General features: G+C 51.2%; 1 protein-coding gene across 1 annotated transcript in view; it reads left to right on the forward strand.

The window, feature by feature from the left end:
- LOC109315072 (unconventional myosin-XVB-like) overlaps positions 1-21289 on the forward strand; it is a 41630-nt gene that overhangs the window by 18898 nt on the left and 1443 nt on the right. Inside the window, exons 21-43 of the mRNA XM_019542559.1 lie at positions 257-479; positions 2142-2260; positions 2802-2861; positions 3093-3168; positions 4006-4124; positions 4602-4720; positions 5170-5311; positions 5442-5553; positions 5940-6100; positions 11418-11530; positions 11651-11714; positions 11902-11974; positions 12259-12335; positions 12690-12766; positions 14597-14727; positions 15274-15368; positions 15748-15825; positions 16408-16504; positions 16756-16904; positions 17754-17875; positions 18798-18931; positions 19238-19371; positions 19785-19925. Coding sequence (XP_019398104.1) covers positions 257-479; positions 2142-2260; positions 2802-2861; positions 3093-3168; positions 4006-4124; positions 4602-4720; positions 5170-5311; positions 5442-5553; positions 5940-6100; positions 11418-11530; positions 11651-11714; positions 11902-11974; positions 12259-12335; positions 12690-12766; positions 14597-14727; positions 15274-15368; positions 15748-15825; positions 16408-16504; positions 16756-16904; positions 17754-17875; positions 18798-18931; positions 19238-19371; positions 19785-19925 — 2616 coding nt within the window. The remainder of the gene's footprint in view (positions 1-256; positions 480-2141; positions 2261-2801; positions 2862-3092; positions 3169-4005; positions 4125-4601; positions 4721-5169; positions 5312-5441; positions 5554-5939; positions 6101-11417; positions 11531-11650; positions 11715-11901; positions 11975-12258; positions 12336-12689; positions 12767-14596; positions 14728-15273; positions 15369-15747; positions 15826-16407; positions 16505-16755; positions 16905-17753; positions 17876-18797; positions 18932-19237; positions 19372-19784; positions 19926-21289) is intronic.

Consider the following 21289-nt stretch of genomic DNA (forward strand, 5'->3'; position numbering starts at 1 on the left):
TAAGTTCTCCCCATGCTCGAAGGTGGAGTGGTGTGATGGAGGCTCTTCACTGCCATAAGCAGCTCCAGCCCTGAGCATTCACATGCTCTTTACCTGATTTGAATGGATGCCTTTTTTTGTTTGTACCATGGGGCCCTATGTTGGTGCTGCCATGGTTCGGGCTTCAGGCACTGTCTGAGAGAAATACTACCCTAGAGCCTGTAGAAGACATGGAGCGTGACCATGTATCAAACACCCTTTCTCTCCCCGCTTGCAGCCGACAGCTTTGGCATCAGAGAATAGCCGCAAGGGAGTGCCGCTGCTGCCACCACCACCCCCTCCCAAGTCCAGCTCCATCCTGGAAAAGCAGCTACCTCTCATGAATATCTTTAGCCAGCTGCCAGACTCTCCCACAGGCTCTCAGATCCCTCCACCTCCCCCTGGTCTGCCCCCACCTCTTCTGTTTGCGGATCAAGCCAAGCAGGAGTCTGAGCTGAGAGGTAAGCAATGCCCTTATGCTTGATGGTGTTACCTTCCAGAGGTACTTGTGGGTCTCAGCCCAGTTCCCAGGGAGCAGGTGCCCATGTTGCAGGTAGCACCATGGCACTGCTTCCCTGACCTCTTCTGGCAGTTTCAGCTGGCTTGCTAGGGACTATGGAGGCTAAACTAGCTTTGTCCCAGAAAACTGGCCCTTCAGGCTCCAGGGTGAGGAATTGTGGCTGTGTTATGTCAAGACAGCTGCTTCTGCTCTTTCTGCTTCATGGGGGGAAATGTGGGCATAGCTCTTCAGCTCTGACAGGTGGTCATTCTGGTTAACATTAAACCTGCCTTGCAGAAAAACAACAAGGGAAAAATCTTGAGGACTGGGCCAATCTTCACAGTTTAGCTAAAAACAGCCAAGGACCTTTGGGCTCCAGCTGTGCCAAAGTCCAGCACACAACAGCTTTTATGGCTGAGCTTTGACATGACAGACTCTATCAAAGCTGCAATTAAAGCAATGGACTTTGCCATGGCCTGGAATGTGGAGCACAAGGGAGGGGTGCAACTCCTTCAGAGCACGTGGAGAAATGCACTGAAGAGCTTGGGAGTGAGGATCACTGCCAGCTTAGAGCACAGATCTGGGAGACAGGAGACCTGGGCTCTGTTCTTGGCTTTGTCTCTTCAAATGTAGATTCTGTCCATGTGTAAACTGGGGATGATCCTCATGGTGTAGAGGAGTTGGGAGGCTTCCATTGAACCTCATGGAATTTTTTGCCTGCGATTTGTCAATGGGAGCAGGACGGGGCCCTAGTTCATAGACCGTGCTTTGCAGTTTGAGGGATGGAGATTTCCAATGATGTTCACAGCACTGTTGTTAAACAGAAGGCTATATATGTATTAGGGCAGGGGGTTTCACCCTTTCTGGATCAGTGTACCCCCAGCAGCTGGACACAAAGTGTGTGGGTGTTGAGGTGTGCGGTCAAACGTGGAGTGGCGGCAACCGCCGCAAGTAAGCTTCCTCTCCCCTCCACGTCTGGCTGGGCAGGAGGTGCCTGCGCGGCAGTGCAGGATGGTGCATGGTGGTGCCCCATGCCCACACGTACCCCTTAGGGCCTTCTCAAGTACCCCTGGGGGTATGTATACCCCTGGTTGACAACCCCTGTATTAGGGTTTTAAAAAAGAAATCCAAACAGCACAAATTGATTCTTCAAACTGGACTTGTTTGGTAGATCTCATGGAGAATTAAAAATCAGATCAAGCATGCATACTCTGTGTAACATTGATACATTATGTAGGTATCAGTAATATGTGAGACTAAGATCGGTAACAACTAATCATTCTATCATGGCATAAAGTGAGACCATACTGTAATATCTAACTATGAAGGGGCAAATCTTTCCTCAGTGACCTTTTATCTTCCTTCTCTTTGAATGCTGTATTTTTCAACCTGTGTTTTGTATCAGTACTGAGCTTTGTGCGGAGACTCCTATGTTCACACCATCCTCTGTTTTGTGAGTTTACTCGCATACTGACCTGGCACAAGCCAGTCACTGACTTATGGTAATGTGGCCCTGAGAGGACCCTCCAGTAGGGTCAGACAGTGCCACCCTCCTTCTTTGGCAAGCCTTGGGCTCAGGGTAGATGTCCCCAGATCCTACCCAACTGCTTTTCCTCCCATGCAGGCTCTGCCCGGACCATAACAGAAGATGATGCTAGCATCAAGACCCAGCTCTATAAGCTCACCGCCAGTGTCAGCTTCTCCTATACCAATGTCGCCTGGAAAATCTTCCTACGCAAAGAGGTGCAGCTGGAGGCCTCTAGTCCTGGGGTCATGCACAAGGGGTGTCAGGAGAAAGTCAGGAGAAAAAAACCTGGCTTTGCACTTGAGACACACTGGAGACAGCCACACTGGTAGCTGAAGGGGGAAGCCTGGCACTGAACTAGGAGTTTAGAGATCCTTGTCCAGTTCCTGACCTTGCTGCATGTATCCTTGGGCTCATTCCTGTGCCTCACCTGCCCATTCCCTCCACTATGAGATCTAGGGATGAAAAACATTCACAGAAGCCCTCACCGGCTGTGATCGGCTGTTTTTCTCTCCCCGTAGCAGCATAGCAGGCAGGGGCTGGAGAATGCATTGAGCTACCCAGGATTCTCCCAGCTTTCCACTGCTTCGCTGAGTCTCCCTTCCTCTGCTAAGAACTTCCCCTTCTTCTGCCTCAGCTTAACACTGGAGGCAGACACCTCTGCTCAGTGTTCAGGTAGCTGGATTGCAAGATACTCCCATGGAAGCAGTTTTCGTTCTGTTTCTGACATACCTGCTGTCTTTATCCCCTTTGTTCCAGGTGTTTTACCCCAAAGAAAACTTCAGTCACCCCTATTCTCTGAATCTCCTGTGTGACCAGGTGAGAGTCTGTGTACATCTCCTGGTCCTTCCTTTATGTTCACACGCTTCTCTGGGATGCTGCCCTCACTCCCATATTGTTAATGGTTTGGGTGCCCCCCTTGGACCCATTCAAACCACATGCCCTGCTTTATCCCTGAGCTTCTAGCCACTGGGAAGCCTCAGGCACTCCACACCAGCCCTGGCCCACAGCCTCCCCCGTGGAATCCTATCGGCTTTGTCTCCCCTGTAGATCATTCAAGACACTTACTCTGACTCCTGCTTTCGGATCTCCAAGGAGGAGAGGCGGAAAATGAAAGACTTGTTGGGTAACTAGTGATTCTTCCTTATCCTATTCCTGCTCTTAGCTGCAGCCTTGTCAGTGAAAGGGACTGAGGAGAGAACCAGCTGTGGGTGGCACTTCCATAGTTGGTCATTGCATTGCCTTGATGGCACTTCCATAGTTGGGCTTTGCATTGGCTTGATGGCTTCACTAGCATTCAGCCTCTGTGTTTATACAGCACAGCAGCCTGGGCAAAGCTCTCAGGGCCCATTCACTAATCCTCATGGTATCCCTGCGACCCAGAGGAATTTTAACCCTGTTCTGATTGGGAGGGAGTAGGAAGGGAGAATTGCCCCGTGCTCCATCTTGAATGAGAGAATTGCCCCATGATTCACTTGACTACATAGTCACGATGAGGCCATCATGGAGAAGTTCCACAAACAGGACCACTTTGTATGAGGGTCACTGGCAGCAGAGGTTGCTCTGTCTTGAGGATTTTGCTGGTGGGAAGGAAGTTGTAATGAAAGGCCATATTGGATGGACATGATTTTGGAACTGGGCATGTTTAGACCCAAGAGATGTTGAGAGACTGCAGGAGGCGGAGGCATCATCATTTATAAGAAAGGCAGTTCCATTGGCCCAGACATGCCAGCCTCTGTTCCAGGACTAGGGCAAACACTGCTGGGAAATCTAGGTGGTGCCATGAGGGTGGCTGTGGGGTAGGCAGACTCCAGCTGTAGAGATTACCTCTATGCATGGAGATGGCAGGGGCTTGGCATGGACCCCTCCCTCGCTGCAGGAAATCTGCCTGCAAACCTGCAGCAGGGAGAGACTGCACTGTCCCTGCTGTGGGAACTCAGCCTCTGCGTTGTGCCCCTGCCAGCGGAGTTCCAGGTCGGCCCGGATGCCAGCTCCATTCTGGAGGATGGATTCAAAAAGAGGATCGTGGTAGCTGCTCGAGATAACTGGGCCAACTACTTCTCCCGCCTCTTCCCAGTTCAGGTATGATTTCCTCTTTCCTCAAGATCTAGTTCAGACCAGCCCCTCTCTACTCCCTCTGGTCTGAGTGAGCTGGAGACCTGCAGTCCAGGCTTGTACCCAGAGCCAGGCAGGGCATGAGATCCCTGTTGAGAGACCAAGTAGATTGTGACATCCCCCCCCTCCCCCCGATCCAAACACTGTGCCCTGCGAGGAATATAACTTGGACCCACAATTGGTGACTTTGGGCCATTTTGAACCTCTTCCCTACATGTTCTTCCCACCAGGCTGTTTGTCCCGCTCTCTCTCACCCCACCAATCTGTCCACCACTGCCCCCCCCCATCCCACACCCCCCCCCCGCCTGATTCTTGTCTTGTGCTCATTCTTCACGCGTCCTCCGCCCCAGTGTTCCCGTGTCCATCCTTCAGCATGTTTAGCTCTCGCTGGCCTCTGTTCCTCAGTCTGCCAGGACTCTACCAGCAGGTGGACTTCTCTTTCAGGGTGAAAACGGAAGCGATGTCCAGATCCTGGGGGTTTCTCACCGGGGCCTCCGGCTGCTGAAGATAGCAAAAGCAGCTGGATTTAGCCCTGAACACCTGAAGATCCTTTGCAGCTATAGGTGAGGGAGTGGGCCTGGAGGGGAATTTGGGGGGTTACTAGAGGCAGGGAGGGGGTCGCTCCTCCTTAGGCTTCCTGTGGAGCAGAACACTGTCTGTTGCCTTCCTGTAGTTTTGGGTGATTCTGACTAGCGCTTCCTCTGACGGTGAGGATAGAGTGTGTTTTGCTGCATCCTGCCCTTCCCCTTGTACATGCAGCAGAGACCAAGCAAAAGATCCAGTATGGCTTCTTTGGCTACACAATGCTCTTGTGAAAGGTCACTTGGCCTTTGGGGCGATTGACTTCACTGGCTGGTCCAACCTTTTTGTTTTAAAACTTGTTAGTTGTTTCTTTGGCAGCTTGAGTGCTTGCTTGGGCCCCTGTCCTAGTCCCCCTCTGGTTGTCACTGCTGGGCTGGGCTGGGTCCCCAGCTCTGGTGTTGGTGGCTGGCTCATGGTGTGGGATCCTCAGTTTTGCAGACTTGATGTCCATGGAGCTGAAGGGCAGAAACACCCTGGAGTTCTCGCTGAAGAATGAGCAGCTGATCCTGCACTCAGCAAAGGCTCAGCAAATCAAGGCTATGGTGGAGCTCTTCCTCCAGGAGTTGAGGCAGGTACGAGTGGTCCAGCAGCGACTGGGTGTGACCCACTGGCTCAGCACAGTAATGTGCAACTTGAGGCTTCCTCAGATGTGGTCATGAGAGTGACAGGCTGCAGCCCCTTCCTTGTCCCTTTCTTCCATAGGACTCCAACTGTGTTGTCGCTCTGCGCAGCTACATCACAGATGACAAGAGCCTGTTGAATTTCAAGAAGGGCGACATCATCGAGTTACTTCCCATTCATGGGTTGGAGCCAGGTGAGAGGGGCCCTGTGCAGGGCATAGGGACACTGCAGGAATTGATTTGTGGAGGTCTGCACTCAAAGCTCTGCATCCAGAACGTTGCATCCACCATGCAAGAGGCCTTTCACTGTGTTACTGGGCCCCTGTGCCACAGAAGGAGGGAAGAGGGAGGGCCAAAGCTCCTGAAGCAGGCTAGGCTGGGCATTAGGATGCCCACCCTCAGCTCTGCCACTGACCCCAGAGTGGCTGGGTGGTGGCTTTAACCTGAGGTGCCAGGAGGTGCAGTTAGAGCTCGGAAGCCCTTTTTAGGCTGGAAGGCACTGCAGGAAATCAGGGTGCTCTTTTTGCCTAAGGCCACCATACTTCTTGGCTCTGACCCTGTTCTTACTCACCTTTGTCAGGATGGCTGTTTGGCTCCATCGGCGGCCGGTCCGGCCTCTTCCCTGCCAACTTGGTGCAGCTGGCAGCAGTCCCTGATTACCTCAGTGCCAGCATGGAGAGAATTGAGGGCGTGCGGAAGAGCCCGAGGAATGACTTGGAGGGGAAGAGCGTCAGGAAGGAGGTGAGGTCTGCGCTGGGACAGTGTTAGCAAATAAAAACCTAGTATTCTGGACTAGCCCAAGGATTGACACAACACCCCATTTGATGAGTGACAGAAAGACTTTATTTACTACAAGTATTTAAAATCAAATCAAGTGACCCCAAACCAAATCAAAGTCCGATAATTCGCTATAAGGTGATGGTTTTTTACCAAACAGGCGACAAAGAGGTGGTCTGTTTCTCTTCAACTTCTTGAGTAAGTCGGGCACATCAGCAACTGTTGCCAGAGAGATTTCTCACTCGTGAAGCTCACTTGCTGTTTGCTGTTTTACTGCCTTTTTATACCCTTAGTTTAGCATCTTCAAAGCATTCTTTTAGTTGTGTAAGAGAAAGTCTCAAGCAATAATTGACAGGAAAAACCTGCTCATTACTGGTTATCAGAAATTTCTCATAGGAGATCACATGAGGCTGGTCCTCTGAGGGGAGCTGATCCCACGTACAGATGACAGTGCCCATCTGTCATGCCCATGTGGAAGCCTTGAGGAACACAGGTAAAGGTATACTGCCTTCTCTCAAAGGTCAAAGCAAATTGATACCAAGGGTCAGGGTCAAGGGGAATTGCAAAAAATGCCTTTGATTGATCTAACATGGAAAAACCATTGTGCACCTCCCCCCCCAGCTATGGAAGCCATAACCTCAGGATATTTGGCTACTGTTGGTGCCTGGGCAGGGGTAAATTTGTTAAGAGCCCAGAAATTAACAGCCAAGCATCAGGTTTTTCCATCTCCCTTTTGAACTGGCCAAGTAGGGCTGTTATTAGGGCTGGCTTGTTGCACTAAGACGCCTTGCTGGAGTAGACTATTGACAGTTTTTTCCAGGCTGGGCTCTGCTGCAGCTGGGAAGCAGTATTGTCACTGAGGAGGGGGGTCTAGTCCTGTTGTTTTTTTCAAGGGCATTAATTTTTCCACAATTCTAATTTTGATTGGAACAGCATTTGCTATGCTTTGAACATCGGGGGGCCATTTGGGTCGGTTTAGAATTTCAGGCGCCTTAAGGGCCGAACAGCGATGTGCTGCACGGATAAATATGGTTTCTGTGTCTTGCGCTCTCATGCTGCACCCAAGCTGAACATGAGCTGTTGAATTAGCAAGGTCTACAACAGCCTGTAGGGCCCTTAATGCATTTATTCCTAATATCCCAATTCCTCCTAATGGGGTTAAGGCAAACTCAGCCTTACTTGTGGGCAGGGTCGACAGCTTACCAACCCAGAACTGTAAGGGAGCGGAAATTGAGGCAATGGTCGAATGGCCATTAAATTCTTCAAGGGTTATAACCCGGGGACCTCTAATTTGGCAAGTCCGGAGTCCCTCACAACTTAAAATGGACAAGGATGTGCTGGAATCTAAAAGTATTTGCTGCTGCCTCAGTTTCCCCAGAGATCCTGGATCTTTCCAAAAGACCTGGATCTCAGGCCATCCCCAATGATCATATGTTATTGGTGCAAAGGTGGTTACGGGGTGGACTGGGGAGACGGGCTGACCTAATGTTCAGTGTGAGTGGGAGCATTCGGTGAGGTGCCATTAGCATTGCCTTGTAGGCTGTGCTCTCGGTACCTAGCCAAGCGACAAAGAAGCTCATGTGTGGACAGTCCATCAACGGCATCGTGGGGGTTCATACTGTAGTAAATGGCACCATACCTCTGTCCTAAAAGAATTAGTAGTGTTAACTCTGGATCCATCTCGATCAGGGGGGTGGCTGTATCCACGCCCATGACCACCAAGATATGCGGCAACCTTTAGCTTTATTCTTTTGGTTAGGGGCCAATGCCGAGGTTGCATTATGGGCATCACAAAGCTGTGTCTGCATACTGGCTAGGGAGAGGCCAAGTAGAAAGTTAATTGCCACTAGCCTCATGTCACTATTTAGTGACTGTATTACTGCTGTTTTAAAATCGGGCGTGTCATAATTGACAGGTTGATCCAGAGTTGGGGGTGCAATAACTTCTGATAAATGGGTTAAATTTTTTTTCTTATTAAGAAAGAAGCCTGGGTGTTCTCTGGGCTTTTGTTTTTCAGAATAAAACAAGCCCAACATTCTCTTTTGCTCAAAAATACTGAGTAACTTGCTTGAGAGCTTCCATGGGATCTGCACTTAGTCCAAATTTAATTTTGCCGGGAAGTCCAGCGTAGTGAGTGGGTTGCATAGATTCTCTGAGTAAAGCAGGTCAATCAGATTGGAAATGGAAGGTAGGCATGTTACAGACAGTTGTTAGCCAGTCTAAAACAGTGGAGCTGTTTAAAGGGCCAAGTGATTTAGCCAAGGTAGCTGCCTGTGCAGGCTCCAGCGGGGAGCTTTCTAACAGTGAGTGGGTATGGGTAACTTCATTTTCAGCAATTAGGACTTGTGTGGTATGGGTAGTGACAGGTGCCATTGGTACACCTGGTTTTATAGGTGCAGGGGGAGCTGAGGGAGATGCCAGTGGCGTCTGAGATTTGTGATCCGTGGTTATTGGACGCAAAGGGACGGGAGGATCTGGACCATATGGAGGTGGAGCTGATTCTGGGATGTTACTGGGAAAGGTTTGAACCACCTTGGGAAGAACAGCTGAGATAATACCCCTGGAGGCTTTTAATTCCTCCTTAAGGGCAGCAATCTATGGATCGCACTTGGTATGATCGGCATCCTGCTGCTGTGCCTGACAGTTTTGTTTTAGCACTTACCTGATCCCTCCCCCTGCTTCTTCTGCCTTAGATTTCCAGTGATCTAGTTCAGTTTCTAATTCCTTTACCTGCCTCTCTGCTTCCTTCCTTCTTTCTCTCTCTTCCTTAATGGTGTTAATAAAGCCAAGGCTCTGGGCAGTAAGCATTTGAGCATCAGTTTTCCAAGTATCAGCCTGCTTCTCTGCATCTTTCCATTTGTCCTCCTCTCTCTTAATAGAATCCACGAGGCTAACATTTTGGAGAGTAAGCGACTGGGCATTAATTTTCTGATTTTCAGTATCCTTTGCTGCAACCACAACCTCTAACTCATGGTTTTTAACCTCTGTGTGTAACTGAACAACTTCCTTATGCAGAGCCGGACAGACCTGAAACATACCCTGCAACAATGCCTTCTTTTTGTGCTTTTTGCCATCTTTAGGTTTAATTGTTGTGGCAAGGACCTCCCATTGCGAGCACAGATTTTTCCATGCCCCAAGGCCAGTGAATTTGTCAGTCTCCCAAGGACCGTTAACCAATTTCTGTTCCTGTATAAATTGTTTCATCACAGCTCCCGTGAATGACTCAGTTGGTGCTGTCATGGTTAAGCAAGCAGGTTTTGTCAGCCTCTCTTCCTCCTCCGACCAAGGGAATCAGAAATCGCCCTGAAGATAGGTTGCTACCCTTTTCTGTCACGACTAATACTTGGACTGTGGTATCTGGTTGTGGGTCATGAGTCCACACCCTGATACTGGATCAAAACCACAACAATAAAGCAACAAGAACAACTTTTCTCCAAGCGTTTCTGTTGTCAATCCACACCAGCCACTGATCCCAGCGATGCCTCCAATTTGTTAGCAGATAAAAACCTAGCCCAGGGATTGACACGACACCTCGTTCGATGAGTGACAGAAAGGCTTTATTTACTACAAGTATTTAAAATCAAGTCAAGTGAGCCCAAACCAAATCAAAGTCCAGTAATTAGCTATAAGGTGATGATTTCTCACCAAACAGGCGACGAAGAGGTGGTGTGTTTCTCTTCAACTGGAGTAGTGTGTCCAGTTTTGGGCTCCACAATTCAAAAGGGATGTGGAGAAGCTTGATAGAGTCCAGAGAAGAGCCACGTGCATGATCAGAGATCAAGAAAACAGACCTTATGATTAGAGGCTGAGCCACGGGACACTTCAGCCTGGAAAAGCACAGGCTCAGGGTGATCTGGTGGCCACCTATAAGATTATCAGGGATGCTCACCAGGATCTGGGGGAATGTCTGTTCACCAGGGCACCCCAAGGGATGATGAGGTCGAATGGTCACAAACTCCTCCGTGACCGTCTCAGACTGGACATGAGGAAGAAATTCTTTATTGTCCGAGCCCCCAAGGCCTGGAACAGCCTGCCGCCAGAAGTGGTTCAAGCACCCGCATTGAATGCCTTCAAGAGAAAGTCGAATGTTTATCTTGCTGGGATCCTATGACCCCTGCTGACTTCCTGCCCTTTGGGCAGGGGGCTGGACTCTGATCCTCCAGGGTCCCTTCCAGCCCAAGCATCTATGAAACTTCTCGAGTAAGTCGTGCACATCAGCGACTGATGTCTGAGAGATTTCTCACTCTTGAAGCTCACACGCTGTTTGCTGTTTTACTACCTTCTCATACCCTTAGCTTAGCATCTTCAAAGCATTCTTTTAGTTGTGTAAGAGAAAGTCTCAAGCAGTAATTGGCAGGAAAAACCTGCTCATTACTGGTTATCAGACGCTTCTAATTTGAATGAGTTACCTTCTTCGGTAACGAGGTGATCCAGTTTGGAACACATCAAGAAACTTATTAACAGCCACAAAAAACATACTAAATCAGGAGGAGACATCTATCACTTATGGAGACTGTCTCTTCCTGCACATAAACACGAGTTAGTCACAAAAGAAATATTTACCATACTAATTAATCAAAGATAGACATTTCATATGGTTACACACCAGACAACTGAGAGTCTTCCTGAAATCATCCTGAATATAGCAAGACAAGCTGGAAGAGATACTTCATTAATCCTTCTCAGGTGGCCTCGCCATGAACTCGCATCCTCTTGCAATATGCAGTTAGCATCAGTATTCTGTATTTTAACTTTTGGGAGTAGGCCCAAGCTTGGCATGAGGTTCAGAGTCATCAGACAGGGCATGGGGTTGCAGGGCTTTGGTCTGCTGTAGCTCTGAGGAAGATCTCTGGCAAAGCTGAGGGAAGTTTCCAGGTAGAGGTTGGAGTTCATGGGGCGGGGTGGCAATTATCTTCTGTGATCTTAGGGCACTAGCCTGGGACTCAGGAGACCGGGTTTCAAGCCCCTGCTCTTCCACAGGCTCCCTTGAGCAAGTCACTGGGCCTCCCTGTGCCTTAGCTGGGGGTGACATGGGGGTGACAGCCCTGACTTACTGCACAGGGGAGCTGGGGGGGTTACAGACATTACAGATTTATGTGGTGCTTGGATATAATGGGGCTGGGGGCCAAGGCCAAAGGGCAAGTGAGTCCCATCCAGGTGGTGGGGGAGGCCCTGCAGGTGAGAGCCACAAGAACCTGAAGCAGGAGAGGAGACACTGGCCAGGGGTGGAAAGATCCTTCTTGAGCTAATGCCTTGGGTGGGCTGGTATCTGTCCCCTCAGAGCTTTGCCTCCAGCTTGTCATCAGAAACCGCCACCTCTGCCACCTTCCCTGCTGCCGATAACTACACCATGGTGGACTTTGCCCTGGCTCACTTCCGGGAGATCCAGACCACGTGAGTAGCTTGTGCCCCTTTTGCACTTAGCGGCGGGGGGGCGGGTATTTGTGTGGCCCTAGCTGTGCAGAGGGATCTGTAGGCATCTGTGATACCCCCACAAATCTCCAACCTCTCTAGGCCGGGATGGAAGGGGATGAGTGCAGAGAAGAGAAGCGCAGCTGTCTTGGTCCAGCACACCAAGGTGGGTGTCCCTGGGTAAGGGAAGGATGGGGAGCCTGTGGCTGGACAGTCGGGCCCCTGGTCTCCTTTGGGAGGCGGGCAGTTTAGAGGTAGCGTTCTGGAGTGAGGCTGGCCTCTTCCTAGAACCTGCGATGCAACAGGTCGCTCAGCTGCGATTCTCCTGCTTACCCTGTGCTCTGGCCCTGCAGGTCCCGATCCAGGAGCCCCTGCTCCCCTACTCTGACACAGAGCTGAACGAGCTAGCTACAAAGAACTTCATGAGTAAGTAACTGCCCCTGGGCACAGCACTGCAGGGGATGGAGGGGGGCTGGCTGAGATGGCTAGAGTGGCTACACACAGGTGCTTTCCCATCAGACTAACCCAATGGGAAGGGATCTCCATGGCACAGGGGGCTCCCGTCTTTAACAGCCACATGCCTGCCTTGTGTGCAGTGTGCTGACAGGAGAGAGAAGTGGTCAGCCCCAGGGTGCATTAGGATGAATACACACCAAGCCCCCAGCCCAAGCACATCCAGACCAAGTCTAATGCTAATCCCTGCCTTGCAGCTTTGATGCGCTTCATGGGAGACCAGCCAAAACTCAGGAACCAGGAAGAAACTGATTACTGTTATGAAATTCTTCAGGTGTGTGACCCTTCCTGGTGACATGCAGGGGCCCTAAAGCGGGGTCAGTCCAGGAGCCAGTTTCCACAAGGGAAAGGGACAGGGGGTCCATGATCCAGCCTTGTTGATGGGGAGAGATAGTTAAGCATAGGAGCCTGTGATTTTTGCCTCCTTAGACATTGCTCCATCACAGGCCCAAGCTCAGCATCCTCTGCTCCCAGACAGATTCCAGGCCCGTGTGGTATAGAGGCAAGGGCGTGAAAATCTCTGGGCGGGCTGTGGGAAGTCCAGAGTTGTGGGATGGTTTGTTGGCACTTGAGGGGTGGGGGACAAGGACAGGGTCAAATTTTGACACTTCCTGCTGACCTCATGCAGCTCTGCAAAGAGAAGGAGAACCTGCGTGATGAGATTTACTGCCAGGTCATCAAGCAGGTCACCCAGAACCCCAAGCCGTGAGTACAGCCACTGGCCAGAGCTCAGCACACACATGGGGCGGATGGGGCTGAATGGCTGGAGGAAAGGGGTGGAAGCATGTGATGGAAAGAGGCTGCCAGACCAGGTGTGGGGACAAAGGTAAGGGGTGGGGGGTGCCAGCCTTGCGGGCAGAGTGAGGACAATTGGTGTGGGAGGTCGCCTGCAGTGGGAGGGTGGGCATACAGGTCCGGGAGGTAAGCTGGTTGAGGAGCCACTTCAGCACTGTGGTCAGCAAGGAGTTCAGCACACAAACACAGATCTGAGACTCCTTTTCACCCACGGGTCATTCAGCAATTACTTCATGACTGATACAGTTTCCCTGATGTAAAGTGGTGGAGGAGGATGGAGAGAATTGGGACCTTTTTGCACCCCATCATTGACACTGCACATGCTGTCAGGTCCCAGCGCAGGGCAATGACTCCCTGCCACTCATGCCCTGGCAGGGCATGCACTTTCCAGGTGTATCTCTGCGGGCTGCCAGTAAATTCCTCTATTTCCCTGTTTAGCCCTGGCTGCTCCTTGCTCTGGATTCCTGTGCCAAACCTGCAAGAGTTAAACAGTAACTTGGGGTCAGGCTTAGTCAGTGGAATTATTGCTCCCATGTCTGAGTTACAGGTGTACTATAGATGTGCGTTGGCCAGTGAGTCAAGTGAGCCCTCGTGTCAGGGCTCCCTAAAGTGACTGTTGCCTCTCTGATAAGCTGACGTGGTGCCTGGGCTCAGATATGCTCCTGCCTGCCTGGTTTCTGAGAGGCCATGCATGCTTGTTCCTTGACTCTGCTATAGGTGAGGGTAGGCAGAAATGCTGATCGGGGACGGTAGAGGAGTTACTGCGTCTTCAACTTGCAACGGAGGACTATGAGGGGGTGGCTGGCTGGACTCTGCACTCCCTGAAGCAGGGCCTGTCTCACTGTTTGGAGGCCTGGTCTAGACCAGTGGTTCTCAACCTTTTTGTACCCAGGACCCATTTGTAATGTTGATGGCCAGTCCTGACCTAGTCAATAGTTCAAGTAGAAAACAGCCCCCTGGCCCCTCACTCCTGACCCTGATTCCTGGCTCCTTGCAGGCTGGAACTGTCCCAGCCTACAAGGGAAAACCCGTGGTATCCCGTGCTTTTCACCTTTGAAGGAGAATCCATTTTTAAAGTTTGTTGGCAACTGTTTCATATATTCTTGTGACCCAGTTTTGCGTTGTGACCCACGGGTTGAAAAATGCTGGTCTAGCCACTGCTTTGTACTGAGAGAATAGCTCATTACAGCTGTTTTTTAACTCAAAATCTTTCTATGCGAGAAATTCTGATGAGGACATCCAAGGCCTGCACCCATGTAGCTGATTCTTGATTGAGAAGGGCAATTAGCTGTACAGGTGTAGGGCACCATTATGGGGGGATGGCTGCTTCTGCAGAGGGGTGTTGCCATCATCGCTTTATCAGTGCAGTAACAGTGGTGTGGGCATGCACAGCAGTAGCTCCTCCCAGCATGATTGTGATACCGGTGACAAAGGTTAGTGGGATGGATGCTGTTGGTTCTTGTTCCCACAGATGACATAATGGAGCCAGCCTGGCACTAATCCTGTTATGCTCAGATGTAGGGATCTCTCTTACTCCCACCTTCCCTTCTTCCTCCAACTAGGCAGCCATGTTCTAGTGAGCCTGGCACTCTGAGGAGCAGAGGTGTTGTCACCTGAGGGATAGGGACATTGGTTTTAGTTCCCTTTAACCCCCCCACTCCCCATGAAGACCTCCTTCCCTTTCCACCTCTGCTGCTATCCCAAGAAGCCTATTCCCCTGTGCTTGTTTCTGCCCTGCAGGGAAAGCTGTGCACGTGGCTGGATGCTCCTGGGCCTGCTTGCTGGTTACTGCCTTCCCTCAAGCATCTTCATGCCCTACGCAACCAAATTCTTCCAGGAAGCCAGCTCTGATTCATCCAGCATACACCAAGGTACCAGGTGCTTCCTGGCCCTGTCAGCTCTGGCCAGCAGTGCTGGGGGCCCAGAATGATTTCTTAGCTGATCCAAACTTTCCCTTGGCTTGTAGGATGGGAGCTTGGGCACATTTCTAGCGGACTCTTAGTCTACAGGGAACCACTCTGAGCTGAGCCTAAGGGGTGAGAGACGGTGCCCACCAGATGTGTGTGTGTGTGTGAAGCTGTCCCTGGCTAGTGGCTCACTGGTCTTTAGAAGACCCTTCTCCCTTACAGCCCCTTCTTGCTGTGCATCCTAGGTCCTGCTTTGGACCCTGTGGCCCTGGGCAGAGGGGTCTGTGGAGCTTGGGCTGAAATTCTCCTAAGAATGAACTGACAAGAAAAGGCTGGAGGAGATCCTTGTGCACAGTGCACCTGATTGTCCCTGACCATGATTATGCAGGGGCAGAGTGGGGTGGGGGTAGGTGCCTCTCACCCTAAAACAGTGGCCTGTGTCTAGGAAAGACCTTTCCAGGGAGATGCAGTCTAGTGGGCTTAGATGCTTAATTCCCCCCCTTCCTACAGAACTAGCCAGCACCTGCCAGGGCAACCTGCGGAAGACAGTTATGTATGGGGGCCGCCAGCATCTGCCCTTCCGTGTGGAGATGGAAGCGTTTCTGGTACGAGGGGGGAGAACAGTGGGGTGTCTGGGGGATGAGGGGTGGCGGTGCAGGGAGGAGACAGGTGCTGTGGGATGGTGAGGAGGGATGCGGTGCACTGCAAGGGGTGAACCTGCATGATGAAGAGTGGGGTGCTGGGAGGGAGGCAGGTCCCATGGGGGATTGAGAAGGAACATGGGTGCCCAGGGTAAGTGTTGGGGCAGGTGCTGTAGGACAGGAGGAGGCAGGTGCCTTAGCATGGAGATGTGGTGTGCAGCATGGGGGAGGTGGGTGCTGTGGTGTTGGCCAGGGGAGGCACTACAGAGGAGGGGGCTCTAGACAGGCAGACATAAGTGTTCATGGCCACACTGTGCTCTCACCCTGTGCTTTCCTCTGACAGAAGGGGCATGGGTCCCGCCGACTCGTGATCTTTCTGCCTGGAATCCTGCAATATGGCACCAAAATCCGGACGTTCACTGTGAGTTTCCTGCTCCCACCCAGCTGCACTCCTTGCCTGGATCTGGGCGGCATTATCCAGGTCCGGTCCATGTGGGGAAGTCCCTTGCCTTGTGCTCTTGAAAGGATGATTGCTAGCCCGTGAGCCTGGGCCTGGCCTCAGCTTCTTGGCACACTGGGTGTTTTCACCATCATCTCCTATTCCCTTCTGGGACACGAGGGTATCAGCACAACTCACAAGAGTCCTTGTAGTGCCAGGGACACCAGCCTGGTTCTCTGTCTGTGCTATGGCTGTGTAGCAGGACAGCTCTTAAAGTCATCATCTTCCCATCCAGAGCACTGGCGACTGGGAAAAAAATCCTCTGTCCTCTGGGCTCAGCCTGTAAGTGCTGTTTCTGGGCAGCCTGCCCCTTCCTCAGGGCCAAGAAAAGCTTTAGCCCTGAGTCCCATGACAACGTATTTTGGATTCTGCTGTGTGGCTCTGCTGCTTCCTGGACACACCCTTCCCACAGCAGGCTGTGATCCCAGACGCATTGGACAGCCCTTGGGAAGCTGCAGGCTCACCCAGCCATGGTGTTCGCTTGTTCCCCTCCTCTCACTGCAGGTGGCTGCAGAATTGGTGCAGGAGGTCTGTGAGCAGATGGGAGTCAGCGAGATGCAGGAAATCAAGGAGTTTGCTCTCTTTGCCGCTAAGGACAATGGCAAGTAGAGGGCTAGTTTTGGGTGGAGGACCTTGTACCTGGTGAGACGAGGTCTCTGTGGGATGGGGTGGTCATGGAACGATAGGTTTGGGAGGGAACTCAAGGGTCATCCTGTGTTACTTGCTCCTGAAATGGTCCCCTCCATTGATTGCTACTGCTATTTGATGCTGGTGTGTTCTGGGGTGGGTTGTGCCAGGGTAAGGAGAGCTGGGTATCCCAGGTCAGTCACTCTCTCGTGCCTGTGTGTGCAGGGAAACTGATGAAGGCAGTCCATCCAGAGGAATACATCCACGACTATCTGCTAGAAGACACTTTGGTGAAACTGAAGATCCGCAGGCTCACCTGGAAAACTCCACTGCACTTTGAGAATGAGGTGTACATCAGCCTCCATTATGGCCAGGTGAGTGCTAGTGTCAGCACTTGCCATGCAAGTCCCAGGGGACTCCTGCATAGTACGTGCCTGGAGCAGAATCTAGGTTTCACCTACACAACCAAGGGATCTCTCTGAGGAGCCAAGTGCCTGTGGGGTCTTGAGAATGCCCCAGGTGTGGAGACTGGATCAGTGATTGTCACACACAGTATCCCACTCTTAGGAATGGCCAATGTTCATCCTGTGTGGTGTTTCTGGGCATATGCATATGGGTAGCACTGTAGAGGAGCTTGGGAGCCAGTCAGCTCCTGGTGGGTTGGATTTGTCCCTGCTTGTTGTGGGACAGGGTGAAGCTCCAGTGAAATCTTCTCACCAGCAAAATGACCCAAGGCTTTGTAATTGCCAGCCTGCAGTGCAGCTTCTGCCCACTCCAGGAGGAGCCCACACTTGCCATGGCCTGGTGTGCATGCAGGGAGAATGCCAGGCCAGCATTCAGGCTGGGATGTCCGGCATTATTATTCATGCCTGAAGGACCTGCCTCTTCCCACCTGGATGAAGTGGTTCCCTGGATCTTGTCCTGCTTGGTGGGTTATATGCTGTACCATGGCTCATCAAGCAGTGTGTTAAAAGCTGCTTAAGGGGATTGTGGTGGTGGCAAGACTATGAAAGGCTCAAATGGGTTTGGACTGGACCTAGAACAGCCCCAGCTCACGAGTTTCCTTGGGTCATGGGATATTTAGCTGCTGGAACAGGGGCTGTAGCTACTAAGCACTGAGCATATGCATTGACAGGATCTACATATACAGCAGGAGGCTGCACAGACCAGCTCTTAGCCACTGGTGGCCTTAACTGGTGTCCCTTTGCTGTGCTTGCTCTTAGGTTCTGTGTGATTACTTGACTGGGAAGCTGCTGCTGAACTACAGCAATGATCTGGAGAAGCAGGTGGGCACCTTGGCACTGTTCCAGCACTGGGCCAAGAAAGTGGACTTACCACCCTCCAAGTAAGTGTGCCTCCAGTAGAATTTTTATGGGACAGTTAGTTAGGAGTAGAGCTGTGCTGCATTCAGCCCAGGGTCCCAATGCTGAGGGTAGCCAGCACCAAAGGAAAGGTGCATGGAACCATCTCATGGATGATGAGGAATCAGTGAATGTCCTCCGTAGTCAAGGGACTTTCCATAAGCTCTCAGCCCCGGTGGGAACTTGTGGTAAAGTCCCACAGGCTCCTGATAAGGAAGTGTTCTCTCTGAACTTATTACCCTTTGATTCTATAGAAATGTTTCCGTGGTCATTTTCACCAGGGCCAAAGCTCTCACACTTGAGAGCCTAATGTTGGCCACCTCCATAAATATGGATGAAGGTGCCTGGGTTCAGCATAGGTCTATGGAAGACAGCTGGGAAAAAGGGCCTGAGGGAAGAGCTTCTGTACCTCAGCTGTGACCTTCCTGTTGGAGCTGTCCCCAAGTGTCTTCATGTGCTCTGTTCGGTTGGGTGGTGTTGGCAGGGAGCAGGATCATCTGAGTTTCCCAGGAGACAGCAACAGTAGAGGTTTAAAGTGCAGTGCAGTGGTTGAGATCTTCTGCACCATAGGTACACATGGAGTGATGCGTGGATTGGGGTGGCCCTTGCGGTCCACCTGGCTGGCTGTCCCCTTGAGAAATGCATCATGGTTTTACTACAGAGCTTGACCCTTCATTATAGTAGTTGCCTCTGGGAAGGCCGTTTCACCAATCACAGGCACATAAGTTTCTTTCCCACAGAAGTTGAATGTCCCCCATTATCTCTTCTGTCTTAACTCTGGCATAACCTATTCTACCTTCCCCGGGCCCTGCTGATCTCGCATCCCTTTGTTCCAACTAGTCCTGGGTGGTGATTCTGAACAAATCATGTTTGGAGGTGTCTTACATTCTTTGCTTCTCTGAACAGGGAGGAGATAACGGAGTACACCCCAAAGTCAGGGCTTCCACCCATCAACATGCAGGATCTCCAAGCCACTATCAGGCAGCTGCTGACAACTACACGGCCACTTGACCCTAAGGAGGCAAAAATCCGTTTCATAGGTGAGGCTGCCACAGTGGTGGGTCACGGGAGAGGCAGGGCCCTCAGCAGTAGCTTGATCCCTGGGCTCAAGAAGTGCCACTGGCTTCTAGGTGCAATCCACATGGTGGATAACAAGCAGGTAGTCAGGACTAAGCTACCTGAGGCACACTGCTGCAGACCAGGGTGAAGGCCTTCTCAGCTGGGTCACTCTACCTCTGATGTAGGGTCTTGGGGCCTACCAGAGCTGAGATTCCTTCATGTGCCTTGAGTGGGTTTGGTTTTATGGTATTCTGGCTGAGTTCACCAGCGCAACTCCCTTCCCATAGAGCACATGGTCCATCTACCACTCTTTGGTTACAACACTTACACTGTGGAGAGGACCAGCGACCAAAGGATCCCTGTGCCCTGTGTCATCGGAGTGAACAGGGAGCAGATCATCCTGGGGGGCAGGGAGACTCAGGTATGTTGTCCTTCTGCCTCTCCCACTCTGCTCCCTCCAAAACACCCCAAAGCTAATTAGTCACCCTATATTTTCCATCTTGCATTTACTTTGACTTGAGAAACCAGGCAATGAAATTAGGATAGCTTCTAACCAGTGACAAAGAAGGTACAGCTGTGTTCTTGTTCCTGCTGCCTGGCAGCACCACCCCAGCAATGATGGCAGCCAGGCTCTCCCTTCCTGCCCTGGATTGAAGCAGGACTCATCTCATGAATCTAACTGGACCTTTTGTCTTTGAGACCTTGACTGGTTAAAAACTTCGCCCTATGGGGTGCTAGGGCCATGTAGCCCCTTGCAGCGTCAAGTTCAGGGCTGCCTTGGCCTGAAACGGGCCCTCTCTCTTTCTGATGGGGTGGTTCTCTCCCTGCGTACAGGAGATCTACTTTGTCCTCCCATTGAAGGAGATGCAGAGGATGAGAACCTTGAGGGCCATGGATGACTCTGGGCCACCTGGTCTGGAAATAAATTACGGCACTCCTCAGGATCCCAAGACCATCTGGTTTGAACTGCAAAAGGTAAAGAGAACAGCACCTAGTGCTGTTGGATAGGCCTGAGCCATTGCCACCTCCTGGCAATTGAAGTATAGCTACTATGCTTGCTTCCACATCTGGATCACCTACGTTAGGCTCCTACAAGGAATCCTCCTTTCCCCAGACCCACTGTGTGCCCATGCTGACTTCCAGGGAAGGGTGCTACTGCCTAACTCTCTCAGAGTGGTGGACTGTATGGACTGCACTTTCTAGCAGCTGTATTCCAACCAGAGCCAAACTGTATGTTTGATGGGGCACACTGGAAACCATAGGCACCAAAGGTCCTCCACCCCTTTGCATTAGAGAGGATGGCAGCTGGGTGTCACTTAAAATGCACCATTTCATTTGAGTAGGGCATGATGATTTCCTCTCTAGCCTTATCCCCTGCAGTTTCCAAACAGTGCTGCACATGATATACATACATTTAGAGGGAGGGGAAAGGAGCGGAGATTTTCTGGGCAGGACCAGGGGATTGTAGTACCAGCAGGGTACTTGCAGGGGAAGAACTTCAGCATCTGGGTCTGCAAGCCTCAGTCTTTTCTGACCTGTGGGTAACTATACTAAGCAAGTCGCATGCTCTAGGCCAGTGGTCTCCAAACTTTTTTTGATCACGCACCCTTATCAGTAAAAAGAATTTTTGAGCACACCCCCCCAGTATATGTATATTTATATAAATATAAATAGAAGGTCTAATATTTTCTTCCTGCACCCCAATGGATTGTCTTGTGCACTCCCTGGGGTGTGCACACACCCCACTTCGGATGTTGTTATTGCCTAGAGTAGTGGTCTCCAGTCTCCTTGCCCAGCTGAAGATGGGGTAACATGAACGCTAAACCATTGTGTGCTGCTCAGAAGCTGCATTGCAGAAGCCAGAAGCACTCCAAGGGCACAGGAAGTCCACCCCCACAGTTCAGCCCAGTGCCCAAGGGCCTATCCAGATGGGAAAGAGCCCAGATTGACTGGTGCTGAGGGTGTCATCTGTAGCAACTGCTCAACAGGGATACATATGCTGGTCTCACTGAAGTGCAGCAAGGCACTCCAGGCTTGTCTGTGCAGGGCACCTGGAACGGAGGGGTGACAAGAACCCCAGCCCCCTGGATGTGCGCTCTCAGGCTACACAAAGTTAGGGCCCTTCTGTCTCCTTTGGAAGCATACAGGGCTTTGTGTGCTTGAGTTCTCGTGCAGTAATTTCTCACTGTTAAGCAGTTTACTCCACCCTAAGAGCTTGTCTCTAGGGAGATTAGGGCATCTTGTAGGGGAAGCATTATTGCAAAATCCTTTATTGTGCTCTGAGTTCACCAAACTGCTTTTTCCTCCACTGATTTCCCAGAGTTGACCTGTTCTTCTCT

This window comes from Crocodylus porosus, unplaced genomic scaffold (genome assembly GCF_001723895.1).
Source record: "Crocodylus porosus isolate Cpor-Errol unplaced genomic scaffold, CroPor_comp1, whole genome shotgun sequence".
NCBI classification, from domain to species: Eukaryota; Metazoa; Chordata; order Crocodylia; family Crocodylidae; genus Crocodylus; species Crocodylus porosus.